The sequence below is a fragment of the Dromiciops gliroides genome, chromosome 4 (assembly GCF_019393635.1).
Source record: "Dromiciops gliroides isolate mDroGli1 chromosome 4, mDroGli1.pri, whole genome shotgun sequence".
In the NCBI taxonomy this organism is placed as follows: Eukaryota; Metazoa; Chordata; class Mammalia; order Microbiotheria; family Microbiotheriidae; genus Dromiciops; species Dromiciops gliroides.
This window is the reverse complement of record NC_057864.1, coordinates 156243067-156266194: the sequence shown is the minus strand read 5'-3', so window position 1 is coordinate 156266194 and position 23128 is coordinate 156243067. Positions and strand designations below refer to the sequence as shown.

General features: G+C 39.9%; 1 protein-coding gene across 1 annotated transcript; it reads left to right on the top strand.

The window, feature by feature from the left end:
• The first annotated feature begins 9880 nt into the window (after positions 1-9880).
• Positions 9881-21859, top strand: LOC122726134 (antigen-presenting glycoprotein CD1d-like). Its single transcript, XM_043963666.1, has 6 exons — positions 9881-9985; positions 10319-10585; positions 11661-11930; positions 18811-19089; positions 19392-19491; positions 19662-21859. The coding sequence occupies exons 1-6, from the start codon at positions 9916-9918 to the stop codon at positions 19681-19683; spliced, it is 1008 nt and encodes a 335-aa protein (XP_043819601.1). The 5' UTR covers positions 9881-9915; the 3' UTR covers positions 19684-21859.
• The last annotated feature ends 1269 nt before the right edge of the window (positions 21860-23128 follow it).

The window sequence follows — 23128 nt, the reverse complement described above, 5'->3', positions numbered from 1 at the left end:
CACAGATTATAAGTGCACTTATTGATTGAGAAGAAGAAGCTTGCAGGCTGGAACAGTAAATCAGTGTTCTCACTTGTTCAAAGAGGAGTTGGAAAGAGTGAGGCATTTATATTTTTTTAAACAAAGGAAGGAGAAAAGTCAGGAATTTGGGCAGATCCTAGACAGGAAGCCCCATTCCCAAGGGAATGGGGGAGGGAATCTAAGAAACAAGAGGAGTGAGGAAATACAGATATCAGAGCTATGGTCCTTAGATAGACAAATCAGAAGGCATTCTTGGTGATAAACAGTCAACAGTTCAAGGCTTAAGAACAGAAAACAAAATTAGGAGGTGTCTCTCAAAACCATAAAACAGGATGTGCCAAAGAGTTCCATAACCAACACTTAGGGGAGTCTCTGAAGACAAGGATGTCTCTTATTGGTCCATAAACCACCAAATGGCTCAGGGTCTGCTTCACAGCTAGTATGTACTTAATTGGCTTTAGAGTTGCTGATTTTCTGCATGTTCAGCTAAGATACAGAGTGGCTTGATATACCAACAGTCCAAACAGCTGTTGGTATATCAAGCCACTCTATCTTAGCTAATATGTCTAGTCCTCACACAGCTCTTCTCAGTTACCTGGATAATTGGGGGCTCAAGCAAATCAAGCAAATCCATTTTCACAGTGTTGTACCAGACATTGTGCTAGTCTATGTCTACATCTACATCAATACCTACATCTGTAGCTGTATATGTCTATTTCTACTTCTAAGTCTAGATCTATGTTTTCTATGTCTGTCTACATTTACTTCCATGTATAAGTCTCTGTTTACATCTCTATCTCATTCATTATCATCTATATATATATCTATATAACTTTCTTTATCTCTATCACTATTACTATAGTTATACATAGATATAGCTAGATACAATGTATCCTCAAAGTCTGTGTAGTTTTAAGCTTTAGTAACTTGAGAAGTGGGCAGCTAGGTGGTACCGTGGATAGAATGCTGGGCCTGGAGTCAGGAATCCATCTTACTAAATTAAAATCTGGCTTCAGACACTTATTAGCTGTGTGACCCTGAGAAAGTTACTTAACCCTACTTGCCTCAGTTCCCTCATCTGTAAAATGAATTGGAGAGGTAAATGGCAAACAACTATAGTATCTTTGCCAAGAAAACTCCAAATGGGGTCATGAAGAGTCAGATATGACTGAACAACAGACTTCAGAAGTATAAATGCTACAGACTTTATAGTATTATTTTTTCATGATAAAATTTTAATTTTCATTTTCACAAGATGGAACATCCTGTCATTATGAATTGCATATGCAACCATTTCTGGATGACACTTTTTAGACAAGTGGCTGGGTAAAGGAAATCCTATTGCTTGCCTACCTTGATCACCTGATTAATCTTCATTAAGTCTTTTCTTCTAGAGTCATGTTAAAACTGTCTCATATGCATCAAAACTTTATTCTTTGGATTATTTTAAGATTAGAAATAAAAAATATAATCTTTTTAGTAACTAAGCAGGAGCTAATGAAAGTTTTTTTTACAAAGTTTAAAGTCTATGAGAGTGATGTTATAACACAGTTATACTGCAATTTAATAAGAAATATAAATATTTTAAAATTTAAATAATTAACCTTTCAATTTTTTTATGGATGCAACATTACATACATCGTATATAGCATTATATACATGGCACATTTTTGCCGCTGAAGTTGTTAAAGCTTAAAACTACGCTAAGAAGAAAACAATTTAAAAAAACTACACTAAGACTTTTGGGGTACCCTTTAAAATTCAAGATTTGATTTGTTTGAAAGGAGTAGTATCAGAAAAGACGTAAATTTACTCACCAAAGTTCAGCAATACTTTTGCATAACTGCTAGATGGGACTGAAAAATGAATCATGATTTAGTGAATGAAGCAAACAATATACTTCTTTGACGTACATACATTTTGAGCTATCTTTTTCAACTGATAGTTATCAACCAAGTACAAAAATAAACTGAACTTAAAGCTAGACTTTTGATTTGCTGTATTACAAAGTATTAAACCAAGACATTTCTTTTTTTTTTCTTTTGGCAGGGCAATGGGGCTTAAGTGACTTGCCCAAGGTCACACAGCTAGTAAGTGTCAAGTGTCTGAGGCCGGATTTGAACTCAGGTACTCCTGACTCCAGGGCTGGTGCTCTATCCACTGCGCCACCTAGCTGCCCACTGACATGTTATTTTTAGTGAGATCAAAAACATTTTTTACTATGAACAAATAAAAATTATTTTAAAATTGTGTTTATTTCATCTTTCTCGCAGGCTTTTAAAATAATATTTTATGTATGCTTCTTATATACATAAAATAGTATAATAGTGCAGAAATGTAATTTGTAAGTGAATAATATACATATGTTGAGCATATGCTCAAAATTTGTTTACTTATAGAAATGTTCAATCAATGAAGTTTTGAGACCACTGTTGTATATTATATCAATGAAATTTTATGTCTTATCCAAAGCAATTATCTCTAATCACTATCAATGTGCATAATTTTCCTTATTCAAAGGCACTGTTTAAAACTCATCACACATATACCATGCAGGGCTTCCCACGACGTGGGTATAATTATTGTTATTATTGTATCTCAGAGGTAACATGGTGACAAGAACACCAGATTTGGAGTCAGAAGACTTTGAACAAATCACTTAACTTTTCTAAGGCTTGATGTCCTCCTCCATGAAATGAGAATAAAAGTAATACTGGAGAGCAAGAACTTTGTGAAACGTAATGCGCTACCATGGAAATGTGAACTGCTCAATTTTTGAAATTTCAGTTTCCCATTTACACAATGGAGAGAGACTTGTACTGCTGACTTCACAGTGTTATGGGCATTCACCAATTCTTGTAGATTATGAAGTTTCTAGGGTCAACACCCCAACAAGAAAGAAAGCTTTGGGCCCCTATCCCCTCCACCACCTGAGACTGAAACTGCCTCTGCTTGGCCTAATATTCTTTCCCTTATTTGGGGAATCCTTCAGAGAGTGCTAGTAAATTAAGTGGATCATATTCTCAGCACCATAGTTTTTGTACCTACAGCCCCTTAACAACTTTGCAGGTGCTCAGAGTGGGGAGGGGTGCAGGTTTAGCAGACAACTCAGAAATATAGTCCCCAGTCTAAAGGAACTGACAGTCTAATTGGAGAAATTGAACAGACACATGTAAGCAAATGGGTACGGTGCAAAAGGATCCCATAAAGTGAAGATGAACATAGAATTATGAGACAGGTTAGTATCAGGAAGGGTTAATCAAGAAAGGCTCATGGTGGAGGATTGTTGAGTTTTGGAGGGGTAGGTTGCGGTATGATTTGATAGAGGAGGCAGGGAGTTTATATGATAAACTCAGCCCCTGGACAGTATAAGAGATACACAGGCTATGATTTGAGCTCTTACTCCTTTCCTTCCTTCCTTCCTTTCTTTTACTTCCTGACAAAGTAAAATTTATATTCCCTGTTTCCAGAGCTCAGGCCCAGCAAGCAAACTGCACCCTGAGCTTAGCAGGACAACAATCCTTTGTGATCACCCTTTGGATGATGTCACCCTCTGGGCTAATCACACAATTCACTAGGTGTTCTCTGGTCAAACACAAACAATGGACAAAGTCAGAATATCCTGCAGTGAATCAAACTTGTCTCATGCTTGTTGCTCCCTTATTGTACAATTCACTGAGCGGTCACTAGTATAAGTATTGAGATCTCCCCAGTGGGGGCAGCTAGGTGGTGTAGTGGATAAAGCACTGGCTCTAGATTCAGGAGGACTTGAGTTCAAATGTGCCCTCAGACACTTGACACTTAACTAGCTGTGTGACCCTGGGCAAGTCACTTAACCTTCATTGCCCGGCCCCCCCAAAAGAAATCTCCCCAGGCTACCTTGCCCCCCCCAGGGGGCGGGGCCCAGCACGTGTCTACAGCTCCACCTTGCAAGCCCTTTTCCTCACTTAGAAAATAAACTTTCTCTGTAACTCCTAACACCAGTCTCCGGCCTATTGTGTGCCAGCCATACATAAGTTAAGAGATCAGTTCTAGAAAAGTCCAGTTGACATTTCCTTCCCCCATACCCCGAATCTGCCTCTGAGATGATTAAAACTAAAATACTTTTAAATGTTTGAAACTCACTATTCACCACTGAAATAATTTGTTTATTCTCTTTCCCTTGTACTTTGTTCTTTTGGGAGAACTGACTTGTTTGCTTATGGCCCAGTTTGCATTGAGACGATTCCCAATACACTCCAGTTAGCTTTGTTTTGCTGTTAGAGAGGAGGGGGCAGGGGTAGGGAGGCCTGGCTGTATGAGGGAACTCTAATCTTACTGGACTAAGTCTCTCCCCCTCATACCCACATAAAGGCAACAACAGTTTTCAGAGAAAGAAATCTGTCAGATGTTTATGTTCCCAAAAGAACTGGAGACCTTTTCATAGTCCAAAGGTAAAGTTCAGGACAAGGAAGAGACCTTTATCAATATAACCCCACAGATTCCCCTATGCCCTTCATGAAGGGGAGACTATTACTCCCCACAACACACGCACACATATGTACATATACACATAGCAGGTAAGTTTCCAGGATGCCAGACCACTAAGTAGTCTCCAGGGACTTAGACCCTACTGCTCCCTTCACCCTTAAACACTCACCTGCTTAAATCCCTTTGGAAAAGTTGAAAAGGTTTGTTACTACATAGATCATGTGTAGAGCTAAAGCAGGAAGGGCCCTCTAAGACCATTATGTAGTTAGTTCAAGTGCTAGTTCATGGAGGAAGAAACTGGAACCCAAGGGGACTTTGTGAAAAAGCATTTATTAAGCACTTACTATATTACAGGTCCTGTGCCAAGCTCTTGGGATACAAAAAAAAGGGCAAAAGACAACCCAGCTTTCAAGGGTATCACAGCCTAATCTAACTAAAGTTAACAATACATGTGCCTAGCTTCCTACTATGCACTGAGGGAGATAGCATCTTCACACAAGACATGGATATGACACACAGAAAAGTAATGATAACCCACATAAATATGAAAGTAGAATCAGGAAAGAAAGTGGCTAGTTTCATTCCGACCTCTGAATCTTACTTCTGACAGTTACATGACTGAAAGTTCTGCAAGTCACATCACTTCCATTAGCCTGTAAAATGAAAAATCTTCCCCATAAAGTAACACAAAACATGATCCCTTTGAGCCCTGACATGGTATTCTGTGATAGTATGATTAGCTGAATAACAATGACTCATTTATATATTTTTTCCGCAATCAGGAACTTGACCACATAGCGCAGAAAGCTACAATACATAAGCACACACCTGCCAGTGTGGAAAGAGACCTGCACTTGGAATAAGGAAGACCTCAGACTAAATTCTTCTTTTGGTCCTTATTAGCTGGATGCTCCTAGGCAAATCACTTAGTAGAAACAAGCAACAACCTGTTATTCAGCACCTACTATATATGCCAGGCATTATGCTAAACTGTAGATAAAACAAAAATAAAAACAAAAAAGAAGCAAAACCAGTCCCTGCTCTCAAGGAGCTCACAATCTAACAGGGGAGACAAAATGTCAGGCTATATAACTTACAGATAATCTCAGAGGAAGGCACTGGTATTAAGGGGACCTGGGGAAAAGTTTGGCAGAAGGTGGGAATTTAGCTGGGACTTAAAGGAATCCAAGCAAGATAGGCAGCAGAGATAAGGAAGGAGAGTACAATAAACATAAGGGTCAGCCAGTGAAAATACACAGAGCAGGAAGATGTAAGGAATTGCAAGGAGGTCAGTGTTGTATAGTACAGTACATGGAAGATAGGTGTAAGAAGATTGGAAAGCAAGGAATCAGGTTATGAAGGGCTTTAAAATCCTCAAAGTGGAATTTATATTTGATTTTAGAGGTCATAGAGAGCCATTGGAGTTTATTAAATGGGATGATATCATGGTGAGGCATGTGTTTTAGGAAGATAACTTGTGTGGCTTAGTTGATCGTGGATTGGAATGGGGAGAGACTTGACCCTGGGAGACCAACCAGCAGGCTATTGCATTAGTTTAGGAGTGAAGTGATGAGGATCTGCACCAGAGTGGTGGCAATACCAGAGGAGAGAAGGGGACATAAAGGAGAGATGTATGCGAAGGTAGAATCAGTAGGATTTGGTGACAGACTGGATATGTGGTGAGAGAGTCAGGAGTTAGGGGTATCACCTAGATTTAGAGTATGTATAACTGGCACAATGCTCAGGAGTAATGAGGAATACAGGAAGAGCTGAGGATTTGGAGATAACAGGCTCAGTTTTGTACATGTTGAGTTTATGCTGTCTATGGGAAACTAGTCTACTATGTCCAATAAGCAGCTTAAGATACAAGACTGGAAGTCAAAAGACAGCTTTGTTGTCAGCTGTGTCTGACTCTTTGTGACCCCATCTGAGGTTTTCTTGGCAAAAATACTGGAGTGGTTTGCCATTTCCTTCTCCAGCTCATTTTACAAATGAGGAAACTGAAACAATTAAGTAACTTGCCCAGGGTCACACAACTAGGAAATGTCTGAGGCCAGATTGGTCTTCCTGACTCCAGGCCCAGTACTCTATCTACTGTACCACTTAGCTGCTCCCCACCCCCCAAAGGAAGGTTAGGGCTAGATAAATAGATCTGAGAATCATTTGCAGAGATCTGATAACTGAATTCACAGAAGCTGATGAGATCATCAAGTAAAATAGGATAGAGGGAGAAGAGGACCCAGGACAGAGCCAGGTGAGACCTGTATTGAAGATCCAGCAAAGGAGATTGAGGAGTGCTCAAACAGGTGGGAGGAAAGCCAGGAGAGAGCAATGTCTCAAAAGTATAAAGAGAAGAGTATCAAGGAGAAGAAGCTGAAAGTGTCAAGGATCACGGTACTCCTTAGCTCTCTAGAACTAAGTCACATACTAGTTTCACATCAGAAGCCTCCCTCTCTCCCCACCCCCATCTCCAGATTCTTTACATTCACCTCACAACATCCTTCTAAGATAAATGATGCAAGTATTATACTCCTCATTTATGGATGATAAAACAGGTCAAGAGAGGTCAAGTGACTTGATCATCATCTAAAATTAGACCAGTAGTGTGTGAGAATTGGAGAGGAGAGAGGGAGGGAAGAAAGAAGGAGAAGGAGAAAGGCTGTGACCAGATTGGGAATCCCATGAGGGTCTCTCCATTTATTATATAATCTTTGGAGGGGAGAGCAGAAACAGAGATAGGACTACCCAGAGATGTAGCCTGGCTTCCCAGTCACTTCCACCTCTCTGGGTCTCAGTTTCTCAATTATAAAATGAGGGGATTGGAATGATGGCCTCCAAGATCCCTTCCAATTCTAAATCTACAATCTTCTTATTCCTGGCATTGATATGGGATGGGAAGAAAGACTTGTTGACTCAAAGGGCACCTCCACCTCTGAGGGTGTATACTTTGAGAAGCTCCCAAGGCATTAGTGGGTATTACATACACGGTTTCTCTTTCTGTGGCTTTTGTAGGTCCTCATTCTCACGCAGGCCTCATTCCTATTCTGAGTTAGTTTCACTATTGCCTCAGGCCCAGTGAATGAAAATCGTTTCAGCATGTTATGGGGGAAGAGAATTAAAATTCTAGTGTCAGAAGACCCACATTCAGATTTTGGCACAGTTGTTTTTGAGCCTTTTGATTCTGGGCAAGACATAGTCTTGCAGAACCTCAATTTCCTCATCGGTGAAATAGAGGTAATAATACTGGTATTGCCTACTTTTAAGGACTGTTGTGAGTAAAGTTCTTTTTGCAAACAAACTCCAAAGCTGTAGAAATGTGAGTTGCTGGTGTTTTTATATTATTCTAATTCAAATTATTACACAATTTAGAACTGAGGTGAAATGTGGAATGCCTATTTGCTAGGCCTGCAAATTGCCTTGTATTCCTGTTTTTATGACACAATATTCCTTTCATGTCAGTCTAAGAGACATGACTTGTGCATATTTACCCAATTGGGTTAATTCTGAGCCCCCATTCCATAGCAAACACAGCAAAGCACTTAACAAATATGATTTCATTTGATCCTAATAACAATCCTGGGAGCTAGATGCTATCATTATTTCCACTTTACAGATGAGGAAACAGGTAAGAGAGGTTAAATGACTTGCCCAGGGTCTCACAACTAGTGCCTGAGGCATGATTTAAACTCAACACTTCCTGACCTAAAATCCACTGCTTTACTGACTACACTACCTACCTTGCATTGCGAAAACCCTGATTCCTCTCTGAATTTACTGTATTTCATGCAATCCTAGTCACATGACCTTGATAGCATGTAGATTCCCCAAAGGAACAGACAGGCATGCTTGGATACTGAATGCAGTATCTTACTCTTGGCATAGAATCTATAACAGCAATAACATAATAACATAATAAAACTTCTCCCTCCTGTATGCATGCCTATAGTCCAAGTCAGTTCCCAGATCCACACAAAGGTTGTTCCTAACTTAGCATACTAGGGAATACATGATTTGGTTGACTTAGTTCCTCAAATTACCTCCCCCTTGAACTTGTGAAAAAAAACACAAAAAAAACCTCATGTATGTATCAATATACCATCAAATTATTCCTGTTAAATCTCACCTTCACAGAGTTTTAGAGCTGTAAAGGACTTTAGAGGCAATGTACTCCAATGTCCTCATGTGGTTGGATTGGTCAGTAAATTAAATTAAGCAGCACAGTCATCTTTATTATATTGGAATGGCCCAGGCAAGAGACCTGAATATCTCTACAATTATTTAAGTCATTCTTAATTTCTTTAAGGAATGTTATGTATGTATAGAAAGGGTTGTATTAATACAAGTCTTAGAAGATCAAATCTAAGAACAAGGATTTCACTAGATTTGAAGGCCATTTTTTAAGTATGAAAAGGGCCTGTGTCCTTTGTTTGGAGCTGATAGTCTGCAGAGAGCAATCCCTTCTCTCCCTTTCCACCACTCTGTCTCTCTCTTCCCCCCTCTTCCTTCCCGCCTCCCCCAACACACACATGTAGAAGTACTCCAGTGCTTTTTGGAAAAGGTAATCTCCTCCAGGAGGATGACCTTATTCCTTGGCCCAGCTTGCTACAAGATAAATTAGGGGGACAATTCAGAGCAGAGGAGATGAGGAAACTGGGCTCAGAAACGCTAAAGGTCATGTTCAAGGTCACATACCTAGTGAAGTCAAAAGTTCTTCTTAGGAAGAAAACAACGAAATCAACTAGTTTAACAGACTCATTTTTTTTATAGCCAAGGAAACAACAGGTCCAGGGTCATTGAATGATTTATCCAACTCACACAAGTAGTAAAGAGGAAAGTTAAAAAAACTTGAACCTAGGTTTTCCCAGGACTAGCCTAGGGCTCTTTTCACTCCATCACCATGTTCTGAATAAATGATTGTTAAAGTGAATTACTCAAGAGAAATCATTCCCAGTGGTGAGGCAGAAAATGGGACTTGTAGGGGGTTGTGGGGTGGACAAGGCAGGGAAAGAAGGGGCCAGGGAGGAGGGAGAGACAGACTTTGAGGGGAAGCAAATAGAGGACAGAGCACAATCTGGAGACAAGGGGACCTCTCGAGCGAGGAACCTGGGATGTATAGCTTGAAGTGAGACCGCTGACTTGGTTTTTATTGTCTTTTTTTTTTTTAAACAGTTCGTTACTTCTAAAGAAAAAAAAAGAAGCTTCCTCTGTTCTCTCTGCCTGGTCTTCTACCTCCCCTCCTCCCGCCACCGCAGAAACTGCCTAGGGACAAAGTAAGAACCTTGAAACCATATCCGTCAAACTCTCTGTCAAACTCAGATAAGGTTGAGTTAAGAATAGGAAGTGAGGCGCAGGGTAAGGCGGGATGTGGCAAATACCCAAGCTCCCAGTCCAGAAGAGCCGCCGAGCTGAGCACTTGGCGGCCTCATGCTGTCGCGGTGCCTCGCCTTCCTGCTGCTGATCCGGGGGATCTCTGAGGGATGGGGAGGAGGGACGGGTAAGGAAGATCTGATCGGGGGCGATGAGGGGGACCCACGAGACAGAGAGGGAACGTTATGGTTGGAGACGGGGCACGGTGGGAAAGAGACCCAAGTCACGTTGGTTATTCCTTCCCTTGACCAGGGAACCCCTCCCCCGACCTTTCCATACCCCTGGGAAACTGCAGGGTAGACCACTCTTTCCCAGATTCAGTTTCCCCTTTGGAAGGGAAGCGAGGAGGGAGACGGGATTGCTGTGTTTTTTTCCTTTTTTATTTTTTCTCCTCCGTTTCTTTCCTCTTTTATCTTTTCTCCTCCAATTAGCACCTTTCTTTAACCCTCTTTCCCCACAGCTTCCCAGGAGCCCCTCACCTTCCAGTTCCAGCTGATCATGTCTTTCTTCAATGACAGCTGTGTTCCGAGCTTGGCCTCAGGCTGGCTGGGGGATCTAGAGACCAACAGGTGGGACCCACAGGCTAGAACCATTCTCTTCCTGTGGCCCTGGGCCAGGGGTCACTTCAGTGCAGAGCAGTTGGAAGAGCTGCGGGGGATCTTCGACGTCTTCCTGACCAGTATTACACGGGATGTGCAAGACTTTGTTAAGGTCTTCAGGCAGGATTGTGAGTCTTGGGGGTCTGAGATGTTCACAGCTGATGATTTTTATCTCCTAAGTGTGTTGGGGAGGGAAGTAATTGGGATGGGCATTGTGGGTCCCAAGGTTAATTTCTAGTTGAATTCTCCCCTTGTATCCGGAGTCCCCTTCCTCTCCAAATATAGCCTTTATCTCATCTCTCACTCTATTCCCACTCCTCCAACAAGGGTCACAGGTTCTCAGCCCTGACCCTAAAAAACTCCCAGGTTCCTCCATTGCTCATTTTGATCTACTTTGGAGAAGGCCAAGACGTTCTTCTTTCACCTGCTCTTTACTCTTCCTGTGGCTGATCCTGTCTTTTTTTTTTTTTTTTTGTGGGGCAGTGAGGGTTAAGTGACTTGCCCAGGGTCGCACAGCTAGCAAGTGTCAAGTGTCTGAGGCCAGATTTGAATTCAGGTCCTCCTGAATCCAGGGCCAGTGCTTTATCCACTGCGCCACATAGATGCCCCCCTATTTTTTTCTCTAGGTCCTCTTAAGAAGGATAAGAAGGGGCAGCTAGGTGGTGCAGTGGATAGAGCACTGGCCCTGGAGTCAGGAGGACCTGAGTTCAAATCCGACCTCAGACACTTAACACTTACTAGCTGTGCGACCCTGGGCAAGTCACTTAACCCCACTTGCCTCACTAAAAAAAAAAAAAAAAAAAAAAAGAAGGATAAGAGAGAGAAATTGGAAACCAAGTTCAAATTCTATCTCAGGTGAATGATTTAACCTCTCTGGGTCTCTCTCATCTGTAAGATGAGGGGGTTGGCGAAGTTAGTATCTGAGATCTTTTCTAACTTTTGATCTGTGGTCTCTTGAATACTCCTATTATATTAAGCAAGTCATTTACCCTCTCTGGGCCTTCATTTCCTCATCTGAGGGGCTTGAATATGATTTCTAGGGTTTCTTCCCCATTAAAATCCTATGAGCACAGATAGGAGATTATAATTATTTCCCACACTCATCACCACCACCCCACTCCCTGCCCCACATCTAACCCCTTCCATCTCTCCCTAACTAAACTTTTTCCTCTTTCTTCCCTTCCTTCACTTTCATACCCTTAGACCCCTTTGTGATCCAGATTAGAGCAAGTTACTCCCAAAGATCCCCTGTGAGCCTTTTCCAGGTGGCATTTCAAGGAACAGACTTCATGAGCTTCCAAGAAGATTCATGGAAGCCTGCACCAGGGGCTGAAAGTATATCCCAGAATATCTCCGACATTCTTAACCAGGACCAGGGTACCCAGGTCATGTTACAGAACTTACTCAATCACACTCTTCCCCAGTTCCTTGGTGACCTTCTAGACACAGGACGGAAAGACATTGAACGGCAAGGTCAGTCCTAAGAACCATTTTTATGCTCCTAACCATAAAGAACACAAGCCCCAAGACTCTGGAACTTAGTCCTCTTCCTATTCCCACCCAATCCTCAAATCCCCATCATTTTTTTGGGCCAGGATTGTTATTTAAATTATTTTCAAGTTTACTGATATAGTTTTGCTTTTTAAAAATTACCTAATTTTTTTTATATTGTCCTCCTTTCTTCCTTTTCCAGAGAGCAATCTGTAAATATTTTCTGTAGAGAAATTGGGCAGGTGCCTTCTCATAGCTCTGCTTTGGGTGAAGCTTGGTCATTTTAATTTCTCAGCATTCAGATTTAATTGTTTTGTGGCTGTTCTATCATTGTTGTAGTAATTATGCATCTTGTTTTTGGTTCTGTGTACTCTATTAGTTCATATAAGTCTCTTCCCAGTCATCCTAACTAATTTTTCTTGCAGTGAAATCATATTTCATTACCTTTAGACATTCCCAAATGACAACCACCTGTACAGTTTCCAGTTCTTACCATTTATTTATTCTTATTCTTATTATTTTTTTTTTTGGTGAGGCAGTGAGGGTATTGTGACTTGTCTAGGGTCACACAGCTAGTAAGTGTCAAGTGTCTGAGGCTGAATTTGAACTCTGGTCCTCCTGAATCCAGGGCCAGTGTTTTATCCTCTGCACCACCCAGCTGCCACCTTCCAGTTCTTATTACTACAAAAAAGTGCCATTATAAATATTTGGGTGTATGTGTAGTCTTCGTTTTTATCATTAACCTTGAGGTCTATGTATACCAGCAGGATCTCAGGGGCAAAAGATGTGAACATTTGAGCAACTTTATTAGCATTTTGAAAAATGCTTTTTACAATCTTTGTTTCTTCTCCCTCTTTTCACTTCTTTCCCCTTTGCTACCTTGCTTCTGACTTCCTCCTTGCTCAGCTGAAGCTTCTCTCTTTAAAGTTACCAGGCATCCCTTAAACTCAGCACTTATTCTTTTCGATCTCTCTGTTCCATTTGACACTGTTGACCACCCTTTTCTCCTGGATCTTTTCTCTTCTGTGGGTTTTTATGATTCTTTTCTCTTCTGGTTCTCCTCTTACTTGTCTGACCACTCCTCTTTTATTTGCTAATCATCCATATCACCCTTCCTAATTGTAAATGTATCCCAAGGCTTTGTCTTCTTTGTCTTCTCTCTCTATATATTTTCTCATTGCCTCATCAACTTCGATGAGTTTAGTTATCCTTTCCAGGCTGATGACTTTCAGAGTTGTATATATATACAGCCACAGTTTCTCTCCGGAATTCTCATTCTGTATTACCAAATATTTTCCTATTGGACATTTCAAATTGGAGATCTGTTCCAGAGGGATCTCAAATTCAGAGTCTAAAACAGGGCTCACTAAACTTACCCCTGTACCGATTTCCTTATTTATGTTGAAGGTACGTACCATCATTCTAGTCCCTTAGGTTTGTTACATTATTACATTAGGTTTGTTACATTATAGTATGTTCAATTTATCACTTTCCATCATCTCCCTATATTTAATCAGTTGTCAAATTCTACCATTATCCCTGTCATCTGAACATTTATCTCTACTTACACAAATTACTACATTATTTCAAGGGATATAGAACTGAATCTGGAGTCAGGAAACTAAAGTCCAAATCCTGCCTCAGACATACTAGATGTGTCTAACCTCTGTCTGCCTCATTTTCCTCATTTATAAAATAAGAATAATAATAGCACCTTTCTCCCATGGTTGAGAGAATAAAATGAGATATGTAGAAACTGCTTTGGAGACCTTAAAGCATTTGTATAAATTCTAGATGTCTTCTTTCTGGCCCTAATCTTGCCTGCCTGGGCTATTGCAATGTTCACCTAGTTGCTCTCCCTGTCTCAGGTTTCACACTACCATAGTCCATCCTCCACAAAGCTGCCAAAGTGATTTTCCTTATGCACAGGTCTGACTTTGTCACTTTTCTAATCCTATTATAGCCTCTAGGATAAAGTATAAACTCATTTACTAGGCTTTGATAGCCCTTCACAATCTGTCCTCAACCTAATTTTCTTGTCTCCTATGTTATTCTTCTTCCTGTATTTTATGGACCAGTTAAACTAACCTTCTCCCTTTTCCCACATGACACTCTATTGACTATCTTCATGGTTTTACACTGTTTTCGTGACCTGGAATGCACTCAATCTTCACTTCTCCCTCATAGAATCCCGCACTTTTTTCAGGATGCAGCTTAACACCACATCGTACCATTTAACTACCTTGCATTTAAGTACTTTGCATTTAATTTCTGAGGAGCATTTAATTTCTGTGTAGTGGACACTGGGCAAGTAATTTAAAATCTCAGTGACTAAGGCAATGCTCAACAACTATAAATTAAAGAGCAGATTTCAATTTTAATTTACTAGACAAATTTTTCTCACTTGAGAATTCTTTTTGCTCATGAAATCACAGGTTTGGCCCCCAAATAATTTTATTTTATTCTTCATATATGCTGCATATGCACCATATATAATGGTATCTAAAGCCCATCATAACCTGGTCCCTTCCTACCTTTCTAGTCTTATTACATCTTACTCTCCATCACAACTACTCTTCTATCCAGTAACATTAGCCTCCTTGCTGTTTCACCAAATCGCTCAGTCTTGTGGCTCTGGGCATTTCTTTTAGCTATCCCCCATGGCTGGAATGCTCTTCATTCTCATTTCTATCTCTTGACTTCCTTTAAGTTCCAACTAAGATCCCATCTTCTACAAGAAAGAAACCTTTCCCAGCCCCTCTTAATTCTGATGCTTTCCCTCTTTTCTATTTATCCTGTATGTAGCTTGCTTGTAAATATTTGTTTACTTGTCTTCCCCATTAGTTTGTGAGCTTGAAGTCAGTGATCATCTTTTGCCTCTTTTTGTATCCCCAACACTTAGCATAGTACCTGACATGTAGTATGTACTTAATAAATGTCTGTTAAGTAACTGAATGATTAATGTATGTACATGTTTTCTCCTATGTAAACTTTTTTTGAGAGCTGGGACTATTTCATTCTTTTTTATCTCTGGATCTCCAAGTGTCTAGTACAATGCCTGCCACATAGTAGACTCTTTTTCTTTCTTTCTTTCTTTCTTTTTTTTTTTTTGGTGAGGCAATTGGGGTTAAGTGACTTGCCCAGGGTCACACAGCTAGTAAGTGTCAAGTGTCTGAGGCCAGATTTGAACTCAGGTCCTCCTGACTCCAGGGCCGGTGCTCTATCCACTGTGCCACCTAGCTGCCCCTACATAGTAGACTCTTAAGAATGCTTGTTGGTTGTTCCAAATTTCTTTCCCGAGTGGTTGAACCAATTCACAGCTGCACCAATGGTGGATTAGTGTGCCTATCCTTTTACAGCCCTTTTCAACATTAACTATTTTCATCTTTTGTCAACAACTTTGCCAATTTGTTGGGAATAAGATGAGATCTAAGTTTTTTTTTTTTTAAATTTGGATTTCTCTCTCTTTTTTTTGTGAGGCAGTTGGGGTTAAGTAACTTGCCCAGGATCACACAGCTAGTAAGTGTCAAGTGTCTGAAGTCGGATTTGAACTCAGGTCCTCCTGAAACCGGGGCTGGTGCTCTATCCTATGTGCCATCTAGCTGCTCCTTGGATTTCTCTTATTACTAGTGATTTGAAGCATTCTCCCATATTGGTATTAATAGTTTGTAATTATCCTTTTGAGAACTGTTTGTTCATATCTTTTGAGCATTTATCTATTAGGTAATAGCTTTCAGACCTATATATTTCCATTAGTTGCCTTTTATATCTTGGATATAAGTCCCTTTTTGGAGATATTATATTTCACATAAATATTTTTTCTCAATTAAGTTCTTCCCTTCATATGTTAGGTGAATTAATTTTGTTTGTTAAAAGGTCTTAATTTCACATATTCCAAATAATTTATTTTGCCTTTTGTTATTGCCTCCATCCCTTATTTGGCTAAGAATTTGCCTCTTACCCATAACTGTGAAAGGTACTTGGGGTAATTCTACTGTAAATTTTTATGATATGTCCTTTAATAGAAAAAAAAATAGACATACATTAAGGCACAAAGAGATTTCAAATAACTGTAACCCCCCCCCGTAAAACATAAATATTAAATGCAAGCTATAATATAATAAAAATTATAATAAATTCAGGGACTACAAACAGAAAACAAAGACCCAAAAGGAAACTTAAAAATGAAATCCCAAATAACTAGTGGGTCAAAGAACAAATAATAGAAAAAATGTTTATTTTAAAGATGATGATAATGATGATAAAATATACTAAAATGTCTGGTATGTGGCTAAAGCTGTCATCAGAGGAAAAAACAACCCATATTCTTAGAACATATATTTACACAATAGAAAAAGAGACAATCAAGGAACTTAATGTGCATTTAATAAATTATAAAATCCAACAAAAAACTCCAAAAGAAGCAAAAAAGAGGCAAAGGTTGCTTCCTTTGTCTGTTATTATTTAAAATAGTTTTTGAAGTGCTAACAATAGCAATAGGACAAAATAAACAAATTAAATACATAAAGATAGGCAGTTAAAGATACAACTATCCCTATTTGTTGATGAAATAATGGTTTACTTAGGAAATCTAAGGATTCACCAAAGAAACGAATTGAAACGATGCCTTCAGCAAAGTTGAAGGCTGTAATAGAATTTCTATATTATAACAAGATAAAGGAAGCAATAATAGATAGGGAAGTCTCATTCAAAATAACTATAAAACACATAAAATATTTAGAAATCACTCTATGAAAGCACATCTAATACCTGTCAATTCAGTTACAAAATGCAAAGGTATGCTTATGTATCTGACAATACTCAGGGCTCATGGCTGAGTCATACCAATTTAACAAACATAACATTACTACCAATGTTAATTTATAGATTTATTGTTATATCAATCAAACTACCAAAGAGACACTTACTTTACACATACAAATAACAACTAGACAAAAATAATAACATAGTTTGCTTGGAGCAGAAAAGAGATCTAGAATATCAAGGGAAATAATGAAAAATGGTAGGAATGAAAGAGAAGTAGTGATTTTAAACTTCCAACTATTGCAAAATAGCAGTCATCAAAACCATTTGGTACTAGTTAAAAACATTTTAAAAAACAAATTATTACAGCTAACTAGACAAAGAAGAATCAGAAACTATTTAACTCAAAACACCAGCATTCAATAAAACCCCAAACATAAATTACATAAGAAAGTGCTCTGTATTTGATAAGAATTTCTGGTTAAACTGGAGAATAATCTGGAATAAATTAGATTTAAGTCACATCTTATACTGTATTCTACAATAAATAAAGATCATATACAATCCATTTTTGAGTAGAGGATACTTCATATAACTAAACAAGGGATAGTGGCAATTTTAAATGGCAAATGGCAGATTTAAATTTTAAATAAAAGTAATGCATGTAGGATAAAAAAGAACAAGTTGACTAAGGAAAATTTTATCCTGTGTGTTGTATACCTCTGATAAGGATTTGATATGTAAGATATATAGACCAATGATAGAAATGTGTAAGAGCAAATGAAATTCCCCAAGACAAAAATGGTCAAAAGATATGAACAGTTTTCAAAAGAAAAGCTGCAAATTATTAACAATCATATTTAACATTTTCCCAAATAATTAATAATAAAATAAATGAAAATAATCTTGAAATTTTACCTTATATCTAGTAAACTGAGATAGCAAAAATGATAAAAGATGAAAAAAATCAATGATGAAGGGGTTGTGGAAAGATATTAATTGTTTATTGTTTATGGAACTGTGAAGTATCATTCTGGAAAACAATCTGTAATTATGCAAATAAAGTGACCATTTGACACTGCAAGGCATCCATTTTAAGGAGGTCATTGACACAAAGAATGTTTCCATATACATTAAAATATTTTATAACAATACTTTTGGGAGTAGCAAAGAACTGGAAACAAAGTAGCTGCCAATCAATTGGGGAATGTCTAAACAAATAGTGGTACAAATATATAATAGCAATTGCCATTCTGTAAGAAACAACAAATATGATGCATCTGTAGGGAGGCATATACAGATTTATATGAACTGATGCAGAGTCAAGAAGACAACATAAATAATGACAAAAACAGTGCAAATGAAAAAAAAAAACAACAACAATCAAACAGAATGTTGTGAAATCCAAGAATAAGCTGAGGCCCAAAGAAGAGGTTTGAGAAAACACATTTCCCATGTTTCATTGCAAAGGTACAGGTCCATCGTATATGCCATTAAAAAAAAGTATTGATTAGTTTTGCTGAATGTTTCTCTTAATCTTCTTTTGAAAATATATTATGAGACATGGCTCTCAGAGAAGTGTAGAGGCAAGGATATAAAGAGAAATGTAGGTAATGTAAAAATAAAATGTATTAAGATTATTTTTAAAAAATATTTAAGTCATATCCATTTTGAGTTTATTGAGGTATGTGGCATAAGATATTGATATAAACCTGATTTCTGCCATCCTGCTTTTCAGTTTTCCCAAATGCCCATCATTTTTTATGCATCAGAAGAATAGTCAACATAAGGATAGTTGGTGGGGAATAAGAGTTAGCTGGGGCATTGAAGAAAGAAGTTTGGAGGAAGGTATTGTTGTGGGATTTTGTACCTTGATATAGTGGAAAGAACTTGAAATTTAAGAATTCTAGGTTCATATCATATCTATCTGCTTCTTAATCCTTATGGGACTCTGACAAACCCATTAGCTCTCTGGGTCTTAGTTTCTGAATGTATGAAAATTATGAGACTGGATCTCAAAGGTCAGTTCTAGCCGTAAATGGTATCATCCTATGATTTTATGAATCCTACATGAATCTCTCTTCTCTCTATCCTATAGTTAGGCCAGAAGTCTGGTTGTCAAGTAGTCCCACCCCTGTTCCAGGACAGCTGCAGCTACTTTGTCATGTCTCAGGATTCTATCCAAAGTCAGTGCAGGTGACGTGGATAAAACATGGACAGGAGCTACCAGGAACTCAGACAGGTGACCTCTTGCCAAATTCAGATGGGACATGGTATCTTCAAGTTATCCTCAATGTGGAAGCTGGAGAAACAGCTGATCTGGCTTGCAGGGTAGAACACAGCAGTCTTGATGGCCAGTACCTCATCCGATATTGGGGTGAGAAATAACTGAGTCCTAGATTGGGAATGGGAAGAAAGTGGTGCTAGAGTGTAGAAGAAGGGCATGGTCACAAGACTGGGAAGGGAAGAAGATGGAGAATACTAGACTCAGGAGGGAGGAAAATGTGGTAACTTGGACCTAGGAGGAATAAGAAGGGAGGGACTTTGGGCCCAAAATGGAAGGGGATGGGAGTCACAGACTTAGAATGGAAAGGGATAGGGAATCTCAGGCTCGGGAGGGATGGGATAGAGGAAAGATCCCAGTTTAGTTTACTTATATGCTAATATTTTCATGTCCAGCCAAAAGCTCTGCCTTGCCCTTGGCTCTGGGGATCTCAATTGTGATTGTAGTGGTGGTTTCATTAGTGTTTGGATTCATCTGGTGGAAAAATCAACATAGGTGAGTGCATCCATTTCCACACATCCCATTACCTCCACTTTTCTATTTCTCTCTTTCTCTTTCAATATTTTTCCTCCTACATCTTTTCTTCCAGTATACATTCCTGCTTAGGGTCAGGAGAATACTTTTACCTTGACTCAGATGGCTGCTTACCTCTGCTCTCCCTACAGGTCATATGAAGACATTCTGTGATACTCTTCTTCCATTATCTTTCTCCCATTGGAGTCAGAGCCCTGGAATCCCAGAAACAGCTCTGTTTAACCCAGGAATCATAGCAGTCTGGAATATTTTGCCTTCTTACTGGCCTCCTTCTCCAAAGTGGTATTTGTAATGCATGAGCGCCCAAAGATAGGAAAATTGACTTTCCGTCCTCCAGTACCCTTGACTTTAACTTTGGCTGTGAACTCCATTCCCTGTGAACTCCCTCTAGTACAGTGGATGGGGAATGTTGACTGGACATCAGTTCTTATCTTTACATGTATTATGTTCTTGGCACTATGCTGGATATATGAACATATGCAAGAAGAAAAAATGGTCCTTGACTCTGAAGAGCTTGAATCCCAAAGGAGACTGATCAGAAGGGTTCACCCTACAAAAGATATATAGAATAGAGAAGACTTTTATATGTTTAAGGAGGGGCATGACTGCTGTCTTCAAGTGTTTGAAGGTTGTCCAAGTGGAAGAAGAATTGGACATATACTGCTTTACCCCAGAAATCAGAACAAAGGGCAATGGGTAGAAAGCAGATTTGGATTTAATTCAAGAGAAACTTGCTGACAGTGAGAGCTATTTAAAAAACTTAGTAGAGGTCATGAGTTTCCTTTCACTAGAGATCTCTCAGTGAATGCTAGATGGCTGCTTGGTAGAAATAAACAGTATTCCTGTCCACATACAGGCAAACTTGTCTTGGAGATATTGTGGCTTTGCTTCTAGACCATAACAGGAAAGTGAATATTGCAACAAAGTGAGTCACATGAATATTTTCGTTTCCTAGTGAATATAAAAGTTATATTTATACTATAGTGTAGCCTATTAAGTATACAATAATATCATATCTTTTTTTTTGTGAGGGAATTGGGGTTAAGTGACTTGCCTAGGGTCACACAGCTAGTAAGTGTTAAGTGTCTGATGCCGGATTTGAACTCAGGTCCTCCTGACTCCAGGGCCAGTGCTGCCTCTATATAGTATCATATCTAAAGAAACAACGTACATACTCTAATATAAAATATTTTATTTCTAAAAAATGCGATCATCAGAGTCTTCAGTGAACCATAATTTTTTTGCTGGGTGAGGTTCTTGCCTGGATGTCGATGGCTGCTGATTGATCAAGGTGGTGATTGCTAAACGTTGGGGTGGCTGTGGCAATTTCTTAAAATAAGATGACAATGAAGTTTGCCACATTGATTGATTCTTACTTTCATGAAAGATTTCTCTAGTATGGGATGCTGGTTGATAGCATTTTACGCACAGTAGAACTTCTTTCAAAAGTGAAGTTAACCTCTCTCTTTCTTTTCTTTTCTTTATTTTTTTTTTCCGGGCAGTGAGGGTTAAGTGACTTGCCCAGGGACACACAGCTAGTAAGTGTCAAGTGTCTGAGGCTGGATTTGAAATCAGGTCCTCCTGAATCCAGGGCCGGTACTTTATCCACTCTGCCACCTAGCTGCCCCCTGGAGTTAACCCTCTCAAACCCTACTGCTGCTTTATCAACTAAGTTTATGTAATATTGTTCAATATTGTTTTGTTTTAGGGAATAGGAAGGCCTGAGGAGAGGTAGAGTTGAGGGAACACCAGTAAGTGGAACAGAACAAACATATTTATTGATTAATTATGCCATCTTGTATGGGTGCAATTTGTGGCACCCTAAAACAATGACAGTAAAATCAAAGATCACTGATCACAGATCACCATAACTGATATAATAATAATAATGGAAAACTTGGAAATATTGTGAGAATTACCAAAATGTGAAATAGAGACATGATATGAGCAAATGCTGTTGGAAAAATGGCACCAATAAATTTGCTTTACCCAGGGTTGCCACAAACCTTCAATTTGTTAAAATGCTACCGCCCCAAATGCAATATCTGTGGAATGCAATAAATAAAGCACAATAAAACAAAGTATGCCTGTACTATGTGACTAGAACATTGATAGTCGTGAAACATAGTTGGGGAGTCAAAGCATAGAAGTCTAAACTAGATAGCAATTCTATGTCAACTCCTTTTCTGAGTGTGTTATTGTTTTCCCAAATCTTTTCAAATTTTGTTTAAGTGTAATCCGTAAAAAGATTTTGGGGAGAGAGAGACACACACAGAGATAGAAAGAAAGACACAGAGAGAAATCAATAGAATAGATTAGGTACATGATGCACAGAAGCAACAAACATAGTAGAACAGTGTTTTGATAAAGCCAAAGACTTCAGTTACTGGGGGAAGTACTCTCTGACAAAAACTGCTGGGAAAACTGGATAGCAGTCTGGTAAAAACCTAACATTTAGGGGGCAGGCCAGGCTTCCAGGCCCAGGGAGGTCTTGTCCAGCTAGAGCCCTTGCCGGGGTGCTCCCAGCCATGGGGAGGCAGCTGAGTGGCTGGCCAGGCCAGGCTGCCCCAACGACTTCATTGTCTCTGGGCCCGAAGAGCAGGAGTCAGGGTTAACTGGACAGTAAACTCAGGAAGGGAGGAAGGAGATGGGCATTGCCTCGCCTCCCCGCACCATGTTAGGCCACCTACCCGCTTTGTGCAGAGCCTCTCACTGCTCTGTTACAGCCTCGATACCCCCCCCCCCCACACACACACACAGAGTCACATCTGGGCAGGAGAGGAGAGAGCATGCTCCCTGAACTCAGCCCCAGTATTACTCCAGGGATCCAAAGGGGAGAAATGAGGCAGAATCTAGGTGGCGAGTAAACGCAGCGCTGTGTGTCTACTAGGAATTCTTTCACTGTCTGTCCCCGAAGCATTCTGATGAGCTTGGCTGCAGGAGAGGTGATGGGGTAGGTGGAGTGGAGCCCCCTTCTCCCTGACTGGCAGGAATGGGCCTGAAGCATCCTCTCCTCTAGAGAGGCTCTAATTGCCCTTCTTTCTGAGCTCTCACAGGCTGTAAATGCAAATGGGTGAGAAGCCCCACTCCCTTCTAGCCACGCTGCAGCCGGGCTAGGTAGCCTGGGGCCCGGGACCTCTGCCTAGAACACTCCCTGCTGCCTCAGCCTGTCGGCGGGGGCTCTAACAATGTCTCTTCATCTCCGATTTGTGGCCCCCGCCAGCCCCAACAATTGGTATTCTCAGTAGCAAGTCTTAAAAAGAGTCTAGCCTCTCTGAGGTGTTATGCACTTGACCAGAAGCGCCTCAGGGACAGCCAGGTATGATGTCGGCCCAGTTCTTTTGGAGGCCCGGCTCTTGCCTGGGGGTCTGGTACTGGTGAGCAGGGTAGGGGAAAGGGCCTTCTCATCGACCCCAGGGCATAAATGATCCTAAAGAGAACAGCAGGACATTGTAGGCTATGGCCCTGCGGCCCTCACGGAGGGGCAGCTGCGAGTGCCCTAGGAGCTGCTCCTCAGCAGGCAGGAGATTCTGGCCTCCCCACTGGGCCGCTTTGGTTCCCATGACTCCTCACCACCTCTTTTGTTCCATCCAGAGGC

Coding starts and splice junctions, on each gene's coding strand:
- LOC122726134 (XM_043963666.1), top strand. CDS start 9,916: ATGCTGTCGCGGTGCCTCGCCTTCCTGCTGCTGATCCGGGGGATCTCT. Junction 19,090..19,391: donor GTACCTCATCCGATATTGGG/GTGAGAAATAAC, acceptor TTTCATGTCCAG/CCAAAAGCTCTGCCTTGCCC. Junction 19,492..19,661: donor TGGTGGAAAAATCAACATAG/GTGAGTGCATCC, acceptor CTCTCCCTACAG/GTCATATGAAGACATTCTGT.